General features: G+C 32.3%; 1 protein-coding gene across 1 annotated transcript in view; it reads left to right on the top strand.

Moving 5' to 3' along the window:
* The window catches only part of MGAT4A (alpha-1,3-mannosyl-glycoprotein 4-beta-N-acetylglucosaminyltransferase A), a 150,572-nt gene that overhangs the window by 80,965 nt on the left and 56,467 nt on the right, over positions 1–13,140 (top strand). Inside the window, exons 3-4 of the mRNA XM_051984692.1 lie at positions 4,425–4,592; positions 12,930–13,070. Coding sequence (XP_051840652.1) covers positions 4,425–4,592; positions 12,930–13,070 — 309 coding nt within the window. The remainder of the gene's footprint in view (positions 1–4,424; positions 4,593–12,929; positions 13,071–13,140) is intronic.

Raw genomic sequence — 13,140 nt, 5'->3', positions numbered from 1 at the left:
TGTTTTTTACATTGTCTTCATTTCTAAATATGTACCTCTTAACCTCCCATCCTCAGAGAACCATCTACTGTAACATAGACTAAAAAGAAAAAAGGAAGAGCGAAAACAAGGCATATAGCAATCAATTATATTGTTATATACAGTGTTCTACAGTCATAAGCCTTCCAATCTGTAGAGTTGGGAAACTGCCAAAGATAACAAAAGATGGTAGTAGTTGGTATTAGAGGAGTTGTGGGAATATAGACAAACCTAATGCATGGTTGATGGAGCTTTGAATCTGTTTAATCATTTTGGTAGGCAGTTTGGAAGTGTGAAAATAAAATGACTACTTATTTAATCTATATTGGATTGCTTGCTGTCTTGGGGAGGGGATAGAAAGAAGGAGAAGGAGGAAAATTTGGAACAAACGTTTTTGCAAGGGTGAGTGTTGAAAACTATCTTTGGAAAAATATAATACTATTAACATAATGGCTTAAAACTTTTTAAAAAAGTGACTAAAATGTCTGTGCCCTCTAACTCAGAAATTCTACTACTAGGTTTATTCCAAGGTGACTTATTAATAAGAATGAAGTCCTCATGTACACACAAATATTTATACCAACACTTTTTATGGTAGCAAAGATAAGGTAAAAAAAGTCTATCCACTGGGGAATGACTAAAGAAATTGTGACACATCAGGTTATTGGAATATTCAAGAAGATGAATAGGTCAAATTCAAAGAATTATGAGAAGATCTCCATGAATTAAATCAGAGAGAAGTAAGCAGAGCCAAGGAAACAAAATAGCTAGGGTGGTACATGATAGTGTGTCAGGCCTGGAGTCAGGAAGACTCATCTTTCTGAGTTCAAATCCAACCTCAGACACATAGTAGCTGTTGTGACCCTGCGTAAGTACTTAAGCCTGTTGTCTCAGTTCCTCATCTGTAAAGTGAACTAGAGAAGGAAATGGGAAACCATCCAATCTCTTTACTAAGAAAACCCCAAATGGGGTCATGAAGAATTGGATATGACTGAACAACAAAAATAATGTATGTATTTCTCAACATCTGTTGTTGCAGTCATGTACCAGTCTTCATGATCTCATTTGGGTTTTTCAACAAAGATACAGGACTGGTTTGCATTTCCTGACTCTTAAGCCTGTCACAATATCTACTTCACTATTTAATTTGCCCTAAATTGTATTTAACAGTTCCTTTTAGAATAAACCCTAAAGCTTTTGGCTCTAATTTCTTCAGGAAAATGTTCAGTTCCGTATTTTCTCTTTTATTTAGCTTTCTATTAGACTTATGCAAAACTAAGAGGACATTGAAATCTCCTGACACTATTGTATTTATTTGAAAATATAGATGCTCCAAATATCTATTTGGAGCATGTTTAATAATTCAAGATAATACATTTAATATTGATATTTGTTTTTCATCTATTGTTCTTTTCAGTGTAATGTAGTTCCCTAGTTTAATCCTTTTTATGTTTTGAATATTTATTTTTGTGTTACCTGTTAGCATGATTTCAGCTTCTGCTTTTTGACTTCACTTTATATATAGCAAATTTTTTCCATGCCCTCATTTTTATTTTATGTATACTTTTGTTTTTAAAATTGTAATTATGGGGTTTTGTTTTCATAGTCTTTCATTCTTTTGCTTTGTTGAATCTATTCATAGTGAGAATTGTATGAATTGTATTTATCTTTTTCTCCATTTGTCTCAAATAGTTTTTGTTTTTCCCAATTAGGATTTTTTTCTCTCTTTCTCTGTAAACTCGAGTAATGTCTGAATCTTCAGTTGTTTTAGCTTAATCTACTTTTTTTTTTTGCTGAGGCAATTGGGGTTAAATGAACTTGCTCAGGTCCACACAGCTAGGAAGTATTAAGTGTCTGAGACCAGATTTGAATTCAAGTCCTCCTGACTTCTGGGCTGGTGCTCTATCCACTATACCAACTAGCTGTCCTTTAATCTACTTTTAAAGTATTATATTCCTATGAGCTTTTTCCTCTTTATCCTCAAGATACTTTTCTCATTTGTTTAATTTTTTTTTCTAAAATAGTTTTTCTTCCTTTCTTTTCATTATTTATCTTCCTTTTCTTTTTATTCTTGAATTTCATTTCTCCATTGATGGCTCTTATATTTATTTAGCCCTTCTTTAGTCTTTGTATTATTAATGATATTAAAGTTCCTAATTTTACCTCTTTGGGGTTGGTTTCTCTCTTGTTACTTTGTATACGATTTTGACCCTTCAACTCTTTTTTCTATTGTTTTTCACCCATAGAAATACTAATCCCAACAGGTTATAGAAAGGATATTGCCCAGAAAGAATTTTCCTATGTTCCTTTCTGAGCAGTTCATTAATAATCTTTGCCCTCCTCCATGATCATTTTCTCTCTGATTTTGTTGGACCATCTCTCATCTGGGTCTATGCCCTCCCACTCTTCTGGGTTGTTCCCAGGAGTTCTAACTTCAACTGAGGCATGATGAGTGGTCTTTCTGAGCACCAATCCTTGCAATTTGTATATCGGATGTCAGACCCCCACCTCTGTTCATAGAATATCTTTTATCTTTAGTGGAGGCATTTGTCAGTGGTATCCCCACCACCATTGAAGCCATAGTTGTCTCTTTGTTCTCCATTTTCAGTTCCTTCCTTTGTCTCTTTTTGCATATTCTCGTTTAGGCTCTCATTTTCCTGGGAGACCACAGGAATTATTTACCCTTCATTGTTAACTTTTGTCTTGATTGGGGCACATTTATAGTACCTTCTGTCTTTTCTTCCCCCTCTTCCATACCATCCCTCCTCTTTTTCTGTAATTTAATCTGACTAAAACATTGATTGGTCTTTCATTTAATTAGGCCCAGAAATAAATAGGAAGATGAAAATAGGTTGGCTTGCATTTGGGAAATTGTGTAATGCTTTTAATCACACAACTTGTTCCCAAGATGTTCTTTGGCCTGTCCCCACTATCCATTTTAAAGCACAGATATTCTCCTGGTAGTACTCTATAATTATGAATCTTGAAATACCATAGCATAATCTCAGAGGGGAAAATTACAGGTGACGTAGAATGTAGGCTGCAGCAGATTTCCAGTGATGACCTATGGGAAAAAAGTACCATAACCTGAAAAGGAATGCAGTCATGTGTTGAGAGTAAGGACCAGGTAAACAAAATGAACAGGTTGACTGTTAACAGTATATCCATGAAATGTCTAGTTCTCTTAGATAAAATGGACAAGAATTGCACTAGCTGAGGGAGGAATTTAGATGTGCTTTTATGGAGGTAAAATCCCTATAGATGAGCTTATAAAATGTAGTTTAGATAGTTATCAAAACAGTGAAAGAGCCTTTTTTGTACTTTGAGAAAAAATCTATTAAAATAAATAATGCTTTCACTCTTATAAATACAAAGAAAGCATTGCAACCATATAGTCTCTTTGTTTTCTTTTATGCTCTCTATCTTTTGATCTAGTTATGTTTGTTTGTTTATATTTCCTCAGGAGATATAAGCAGAGTATGTAATGGAACACTTTTTCTTATAGTTCAGTAGTTTAATTTCTTAGGGCTTGCCCAGGGGCCGTCATTATGAACCTTCTATGGCATAATTACATATTGGCAAGGCTGCTGCCTGATCTGGAGTGGACAGTTTGTATAAACAATGGGCCATGAGGGCAAGAGTAAGAGGTGTTTGAAGCAAACGAATCATTATACAAGTATACAAAGTAAGAAGGAATCTGTAGCCAATTGAAGTTTAAAAACTGGAAGTGTGGAACTGTAAAATGGGAATCTCAGCTCTTTAGTCTCTTTTTATTAATGAACTAAAAGAATTTGACAAGTATTATGACCCTTGATAAAAGATGTATATGCTTAGGATTCTAGGAATTTATAAATAGATTTTAAAATAAAACATAGATCTTAGTGCTTCATCATCCATCTTTGAATGTTCATCTGTACATAAATTTGGCCCTCAGTGAAGTTTGAAAAAAACTCTCATGAGATCCACTCCTACAATTATGTAGATCCCCTTTCCTCTCTCCAGATAATTCAAATTGTTAAGTGCTAAAGAGATTTTATTTTATTCTTCTAAATATTTAGAATTCTATAGTTAGAGGCAGTTAGATGGCACAGTGCATAGAGCACTGGCCCAGAAGTCAGGAGATCCTAAATTCAAATCCGGTGTCAGATATTTATCATTTTGTAGTTGGTTGACCTTGGGCAAGTCATTTAACCCCAGTTGCTTTGTCCAAAAGAAAAAAAATCTATACTTAATAGATATTTCATTGTATAATATTGGGTTCTGTCTTTCAACTGTGTATAAGTGAACTTGTAAAATTTCTTAACTCATGAAACTATGATTATTTGATTTCTATAATTTATCTGTTTTGATTACAGTGTCTGGTTTTTTTGCTCTTAAAGAAAATAATTAAAAATTTTTTTTTCTAGAAAAATTGATTGCATATCAGCCAGAATTTCATGCCTTGAAGCAGCGTCTCCGTATAGCTGAACATAGAATTTTGCAACGTTCTTCTGAACTAAATGCAATCTTAGAACAATTCAGACGTGTAATAGCAGAAACAAATGGAACCAAGGCTGCATCTAGTAATTTTTCAGGTATAATATTTTGATATATTTTTTCCTAGTAGCTGTCTTGAAAAATTTTGAAAACAGCACAATATTAGGAGTGTATTTTGAAACAAAAGTGAAATGAAAATTTGTAGAAAGTTACTCATCAATTTATGTGGAGTAGATTGTCACATTAAGTCAGCTTTTGTTATTCTTCCCTGGTAAGCTAGTCATTAGAGAGGAAAATATCATCATCACAGACCTTCATCCTATTGTGGCGAAGTGAACAATAAACTAAATTTAAGAGCATATAAAAATAGTGGTTGAGTTTACGTAGAATGAAAATTGGTTTTATTTCCTTTTTTGAAATACAATAGGAAGTTATTAAATTGCTCAAAGATTTTGCTTTACATTTCCTCATAATGCATAGTAATTTTTATGTCTTTATAACAGCATTACAACCTATATTCAGAACCAAAATGGCTCCTTCAAAAATAAGATAATTATATATTGGCAAGGCTGCTGCCTGATCTGGAGTGGACAGTTTGTATAAACAATGGGCCATGAGGGCAAGAGTAAGAGGTGTTTGAAGCAAAAGAATCATTATACAAGTATACAAAGTAAGAAGGAATCTGTAGCCAATTGAAGTTTAAAAACTGGAAGTGTGGAACTGTAAAATGGGAATCTCAGCTCTTTAGTCTCTTTTTATTAATGAACTAAAAGAATTTGACAAGTATTATGACCCTTGATAAAAGATGTATATGCTTAGGATTCTAGGAATTTATAAATAGATTTTAAAATAAAACATAGATCTTAGTGCTTCATCATCCATCTTTGAATGTTCATCTGTACATAAATTTGGCCCTCAGTGAAGTTTGAAAAAAACTCTCATGAGATCCACTCCTACAATTATGTAGATCCCCTTTCCTCTCTCCAGATAATTCAAATTGTTAAGTGCTAAAGAGATTTTATTTTATTCTTCTAAATATTTAGAATTCTATAGTTAGAGGCAGTTAGATGGCACAGTGCATAGAGCACTGGCCCAGAAGTCAGGAGATCCTAAATTCAAATCCGGTGTCAGATATTTATCATTTTGTAGTTGGTTGACCTTGGGCAAGTCATTTAACCCCAGTTGCTTTGTCCAAAAGAAAAAAAATCTATACTTAATAGATATTTCATTGTATAATATTGGGTTCTGTCTTTCAACTGTGTATAAGTGAACTTGTAAAATTTCTTAACTCATGAAACTATGATTATTTGATTTCTATAATTTATCTGTTTTGATTACAGTGTCTGGTTTTTTTGCTCTTAAAGAAAATAATTAAAAATTTTTTTTTCTAGAAAAATTGATTGCATATCAGCCAGAATTTCATGCCTTGAAGCAGCGTCTCCGTATAGCTGAACATAGAATTTTGCAACGTTCTTCTGAACTAAATGCAATCTTAGAACAATTCAGACGTGTAATAGCAGAAACAAATGGAACCAAGGCTGCATCTAGTAATTTTTCAGGTATAATATTTTGATATATTTTTTCCTAGTAGCTGTCTTGAAAAATTTTGAAAACAGCACAATATTAGGAGTGTATTTTGAAACAAAAGTGAAATGAAAATTTGTAGAAAGTTACTCATCAATTTATGTGGAGTAGATTGTCACATTAAGTCAGCTTTTGTTATTCTTCCCTGGTAAGCTAGTCATTAGAGAGGAAAATATCATCATCACAGACCTTCATCCTATTGTGGCGAAGTGAACAATAAACTAAATTTAAGAGCATATAAAAATAGTGGTTGAGTTTACGTAGAATGAAAATTGGTTTTATTTCCTTTTTTGAAATACAATAGGAAGTTATTAAATTGCTCAAAGATTTTGCTTTACATTTCCTCATAATGCATAGTAATTTTTATGTCTTTATAACAGCATTACAACCTATATTCAGAACCAAAATGGCTCCTTCAAAAATAAGATAATTATATATTTAGGCCATCAGGACTAAATAAAAACATTACCCTTAATTTAATTTAAATGGTAAAAAACAAACCTGTTCCTGAGCAGGAAATGGTTTAGATCCTACTGGATTGTTAAGACCAACTTCTTAAAGTCTTACAAATACTTGTAAACTCATTGTTTTATTCTGCTTATCTTTAGATAAAGACAGTTTTATATTTGAATTTTAACATTTGTTTTGTTTCAAGTAGTTCTAAGTGAATCTGTACCCCTGAAAATATTTGCTTATTGACAAGATTCTTCTTTTGAGTTATAGCCTGCTTAATACTTTTAAAAGTAGAAAACAAAAACAATTCTTGGGGCTGAGCCAAGAAAGCTGAGAAAAGTCAGGGACTTGCTTGAGCTCTCCAAATTTCCTCCAAATAATTAAAAAAAATATATTGCTTCAGTATGAATTTTGGAGCGGCAGAATCTACAAAAAGATGAGGTTAACAATTTTTCCAATCCAAGACAACTTAGGAGGTTGGCAGGAAAGGTCTGTTGCAATGGAGGTGAAATTGGAGTACAGATCATTCCAGTGCACCAACTCAGCCCTAGCCCCAGTAGACCAATAATGTGCCATGGGAATTAGCAATGACAATGTCTAATTTCCCATCTGTCAGCCCACAGATGGTAAAGGGATCGGACAAGAAGATTTTAAGGGTCCCTCTGCTGGCAGTAGAGGCAGAACTCTATGCTCATACTTGGATCTAGGTTGCAATTCTGAGTGTCTGTTCAAGGCAAGGAGGAGCATTATTAGCACACCAGAGCTTGTGGCCACAGGGGAGCAGTGACCTTGGTCGTTCAGTATAGAAAAGAGTGCTTGTGATCTATCATAGACCAGAGCATAAGCCAGGGAGGAGTAAATATGCCTCTTCTTAAAACATATCCCTTGAAAATCAAGTAAGAGAGGTAGAGAAGAGAAATAAAAGTAATGCAGGAAAATTATGAAAAAAAAAATTAACACCTTAAAAAACAAACTAAGAGATACAAATATCCAATAAGGAGAATGCCTTGAAAAACAGAATTGGCCAGGTGGCCAAATGCAAAAAGGGCACAAAAATTCAGTGAAGAAAAGAACTTAAAAGAAGAATTGGCCTAATGGAAAAAGAGGTACAAAAGTATACTGAAGAAAATAATTCCTTAAAATTAAGCAAATGGAAGCCAATGACTTTATCAGACTAGAGATGTCAAGAAACAACATACAAAGTTAAAAGGATGAAAAAAATAGAAGACAGTATGAAATATCTCATGAGAAAAACTAAACTGGAAAATGGATTTAGGAGAGATAACTTTAAAAAAAGAGACATCATATTTCAAGAAATTACTAAGGAAAACTGCCCTGATATTCTAAGCCAGAGGATAAAATAGAAATTGAAAGAATCTACCTCCTAAAAGAGATCTCGTAATAGAAACACCTAGGAGTATTATAATCAAATTCCAATGCTCACAAATCAGGGAGAAAATATTGCAAACAGTCTGAAACAAACAATTCTTCAAATATGGAGCCACCGGATAACACAAGATTTAGCAGCTTCCACATTAAAGAATCAGAGGACTTGGAATATTATATTTTGGAAGCCAAAGGAGCAAAGATTACAACCAAGAATAACCTACTTTGCAAAATTTGAATATAATCTTTCAGAGGGGAAATGGATATTCAGTGAAATAAAAGACTTTTAGGTATTCATGATGAAAAAATCAGAGTTGAATAGAAACTTTTATGTTCAAATTAAACTCAAGAGAAACAAAAAGATAAACAAGAGAAATCATAAGGATTTCAATAAGGTTAAACTGTTTACATTCCTACATGGGAAAAAATACTTGTAACTGCTAAAAGCTTTCTCATTATTAGGGCAGTTAGAAGGAGTATATGTAGTTGGCACAGGTGTGACTTGCATACAGTGGGAAAATTTTAAAAATAACAATAAGGGTTGAGAAAGAGAAATGCATTGTTTGAAAGGGAAATGGAGAAGTTGAATGGGATAAAATGCCTGACATAAAAGAGATGTGGAAGAACTTTTGACAGTGGAGGGGAAGATGGAGAATATGGAGAGGAGTGAGAAAACTTTACTCTCATCAGAATTGACTCAAAGATAATAGTGAGATTATATACCAAAATTTACAGAATGTAGTCGAAACAGTTCTTAGGGGAAATTTTACATCTCTAGTTGCTTATATGAATAAAATATAGAAAGAAGAAGTCAATGAATTGGGCAAGCAACTAGAAAAGCCAGAAAAAGAACAAATTTTAAAACTTCAATTAAAGACCAAATTAGAAATTTTGAAAATCAAAGGAGAAATTATAAAACTGAAAGTAAGAAAATTATTGGCTAATAAATAAAACTAAGAATTGATTTTATGAAAAACCAACAATATAGATAAACCTTGGGTTAATTTGATTAGAAAAGGGAAAGAATACCAGATTATCAGTATGAAAAATAAAAAAAGGTGAACTTACTCCAATGAAGAGGAAGTTAAAGCAATAATCAGGAGCTATTTTGTCCAACTGTGTAAATCTTACAATTTAATTGAAATTGTTGAATATTTACAAAAATATAAATTACCCAGATTAACAGAAGAAGAAATAAAATACTTAACCCCATTTTAGAAAAAGAAATTGAACAAGGCATCAGTGAACTCCCTAAGAAAAATATCTCCAGGGCCAGATGAATTTACAAGTGAATTCTACTAAACATTTAAAGAAATTTCCAATATTATATAAACTATTTAGAAAAATAGGTAAAGAAGGAGTCCCTCCAAATTCCTTCTTTGACACAGATGTTGCTGACACCTAATCCAGGAACAGCCTAAACAGAAAGAAAATTATAAACCAATTTCCCTAATTAATATTGATGCAAAAATCTTAAATAAAATATTAGCAAAGTGATTACAGCAACTTATCACCATGATAATATGTTATGATCAAGTATAATTTTTTATCAGAAATGCTGGGCTAGTCCAAAATCAGGAAAACTATCAGCATAATTGATTGTATTAATAATAATAAAACTAACAAATCATACTGATGAGATGCTAGTGGTTGTAAAGAGGTATGAGAATTGGGGTGGGGAATCCCCTCTGGTCAGTGCAGGTCCAATGCAAAAGAATTCACAAACCCAAAGTCTGTGTGGCAAAAGAAGGGATTTTTATTGGCACTGAGAAGCCAGCTTTGCTAGGAAGACAGACTTCTCAGTGGGTAAAGTCCTGTCAGGGAAATAACAAAGATTAACACTGAGAAGAGAATATCTTCACAGTGGGCAAGAGTCTTGACAGTCAGCTTTGCCAAGAAAAGAGCTTCCTTGGTAAAGCAAATTCCTGTTTTGGACTTCTGCAAAGATCCAGGGTTCAGAATTGTCTTTTATTAGCAGTCTGAAGCTTGGGCTTGCATTCAAAATTGAATGAGATTCCTTCAATGTTCTCAATGCCCAGGGTTAGATGTCTTAATAGAAAAGAAGTCACTTATGTTAGAAGTTTGAATTACTAGGAGTGGTCCCAGACTAATCTTCAACTCAGTAGAGGGTGTGACTGCATATCTGGCCAAATCTCCAACTGAATGAGACCACTTAACTGCCCTGAAGGATGGGACCGCTTTCAAAGGAGAGTTTACCCCCATCATTTGAACAGTTTCAAGGTTCACCTCCATCAATACTATTACTAGGTTTATATCCCAAAGGGATATTTAAAAAGCTGGGGGGAATTGGAGTGGGAAGAGACTTATAAGTACAAAATATTCATAGTAGCTCTTGCATTGGTAGCAAAGAATTGGAAATTGAGAGAATGCCTGTCAATTGGGGAATGGCTAAAGAATTGTAATATATGATTGTGATAGAATATGATTGTTCTATAAGAAATGATGAGCAGATGTTTTCAGAAACACCTGGAGAGGCTTATATGAACTGATAAGGGCATTGTTACATTGTGGATATATATATTTTTAAACCAATGTGTTATCTTTTTTTAAATGTTAATGCTTCTGACTTTTTAATCTTGGAAAGTTAGTATTAAGTTTGAAAAAATTAAATGAAAACCTTTTCATTTTTAATATTGAATTTTATTAAAAGTTTTTATGTTGTGTTTTAATGATAACCCAAAAATATTGGAAAATCATAATCACAATCACAAGTTGCCCAGTTCTCTTTCTTGCTTAAAATTGTATAGATTAAACCTCTTAGTTTGAAAAAAATGTTTTTCCCCACAATCTGCATTAGGACTTTTGCATTGAAATGCAGCAAGATGAGAAGTTATTTAAAAATTATATAGCATTGCATTTTAATTAGGTAAGGATGTTTAGCAATTTTGTGGGCTGCATAATATAGATGGTAACTCATCCATCATAATAGTACACTATTATTATTATTCAGAGGTATTGCTAGCCATTGTGAGCTATACGCAACATCATAAAAATGATAATTGTTATGCTTTAATAGAGGAAAAACTTCATTATTCATTATTGATGTGGGTATTAGCCCTGAATCAGCTGTTGCTGTACATTTAGAATATCAACTTACAAAATATCAGAATTAAAATAAAGCTTGAAGAAGAATGAGGAAAAAGATAGGGTATGCATTTGAAACAATTCAATCTTGATCCTTTTTGACAAATAATTAAAGATGAAAAATACATGATAAATAGTCAAAATGACAGCAATTACAATAATCTAATATAGAAATTTAATCACTTCTATTAAAACGGAAACCAAAGGATCTTTTAAAACAATGCCATAGTTAGCAAAAGCTCTTGACTATCTGAATAGTGATGAAAGGTACTAATAATTTAGAATATAAACTTGTTTTAAGAATTTTATAAAGAAGAACAATGAAGTATTATTGATAATGTTGCCTCAAAACAGTAAGAAGCAGTTGAGTTAAAACTAGTTTATAAAAACTCTTGGCAAGAAACCAAATTAAACAAAGACATTCTAAGATGAAATTGAAAGACAGCAAACAAGTAAAATATAAAGGATCTGAAAAAAATTTTATATAACATGATAATACCATATGTTCTTATAACATTATAGTATCATATGTACTTATAAAGGAGATAGAAATATCCCTAAAAAGAATAGAACAGAACCCTCTTTGCAGAAATACAGACCTAAATAATGGGAGAAAAGTTAATTGCTTGTTGGTGTATTAAACCAAATGATACTTATTATCTAAATTAATTCCACTCTTTCAGTACTGTCAGTCAAATTCCCAAAAGAATGTTTTGTAGACATAGAAAAATAGTAAAATTTATATAGAGCAGTGCTGTCAAACTTCTGCTGACCTCAGTAGAACCAGATTAAAAAATATATATGTATATAATTAAATCAGATTTACAAGAATAAAAACCATTCTTCAGTAGATAAGTGATCAAATTAAATGCATACTTTCCAAAAGAAGAAATCATCAATCACATAAAAATGCTCTAATTCACTAAGAGAAAAACAAATTTTAAGAATCTATCTCACTCCTGTTTGACAAAGATAACAAAATCATAAAATGGGAAATATTCTAGAAGATGTAGGAAAACAAATATCCAAGTGCATTGTTGATGGATCTGTGAATTAGTTCATCTATTATGGAAAGCAATTTGGAATAATGTCCCAGGGTCCATACATACTTTTGGCATGTATGACTAGCAGATCTGTAGTGATTTCTCAAAGAACTTTAAAGAAAGAGGAAAAGGTTCTGTAAGCATAACATTGTTTTTAACATTTCTTTTCATGAATGCCAAGTATAATTTGTCCACAAGTTATATCACTATTTTTATATGGTTTCAAGATGTGGATCTACAGTCTACAAAGAATTTAAAATGAATATTGCTTGGAAGGCAGTGGACAAACTCATGGGAGGTGTGAATAGGCTTCAACATGTGACCAATGAAGAACTTAAAAGAATAAGCCTGAAAAATATCAAGGATATAGATAGTAGGAAAAAGTGATCAGCTATTTACTAGGCAAGAGCCAGGGATAACTTGTATAAACCAATAGTTCTACTGGTAGCTTTGTAATTACAGAAGAAATTGAGAGAACTAACAGATTGATTGTATTCTATTGTGAACTTATGGAAGATACAATAAAGTCATATAGAAGACACGAATGAATTGCTATTTGCATTGTTAGAAGGATCATTAAAATCAGTGAGCTTCAAGTTGATAGAATCGCAGATCCATTTGAGAATTTAAGTAGTTAATGATAAGTATCGAAAATTTTATTTTCTTTCTATTGGCCTATTTTGTTTCATTTAATTGGTTAAAAAAAATCTTTTGTTTTAAACTGGGGCTTCATTTGGTTTGAATTTAGGAATGAAAAATTTGTAATTTTCTTTCTGATACTTCTAAGTTTTAAATATTGCTCATTCATAAAACTATTAACTTTAAAAAGTGAATTTTGTCGATTGATAATGACCTGTTTTTCAGATAATACCTTAAAACTATTAAAAGACTTAATGAACAGAAAATCTCTTCAAGTGCCAAATATTTATTACCATATGCCTCATTTATTGGACAATGAAGGAAGTCTTCAACCTGCTGTGCAGATTGGTTTTGGAAGAGCAAGAGGTACACTTTATTTTTGTAAAATTGTTTAAAAATTATTTTTTGGTATAGATTTTAGTTTAGCCTTTCAGCT

The sequence above is a fragment of the Antechinus flavipes genome, chromosome 3 (assembly GCF_016432865.1).
Source record: "Antechinus flavipes isolate AdamAnt ecotype Samford, QLD, Australia chromosome 3, AdamAnt_v2, whole genome shotgun sequence".
Classification (NCBI taxonomy): domain Eukaryota; kingdom Metazoa; phylum Chordata; class Mammalia; order Dasyuromorphia; family Dasyuridae; genus Antechinus; species Antechinus flavipes.
Note: the sequence above shows the minus strand (reverse complement) of the source record. Positions and strands in the feature narration are given on the sequence as shown.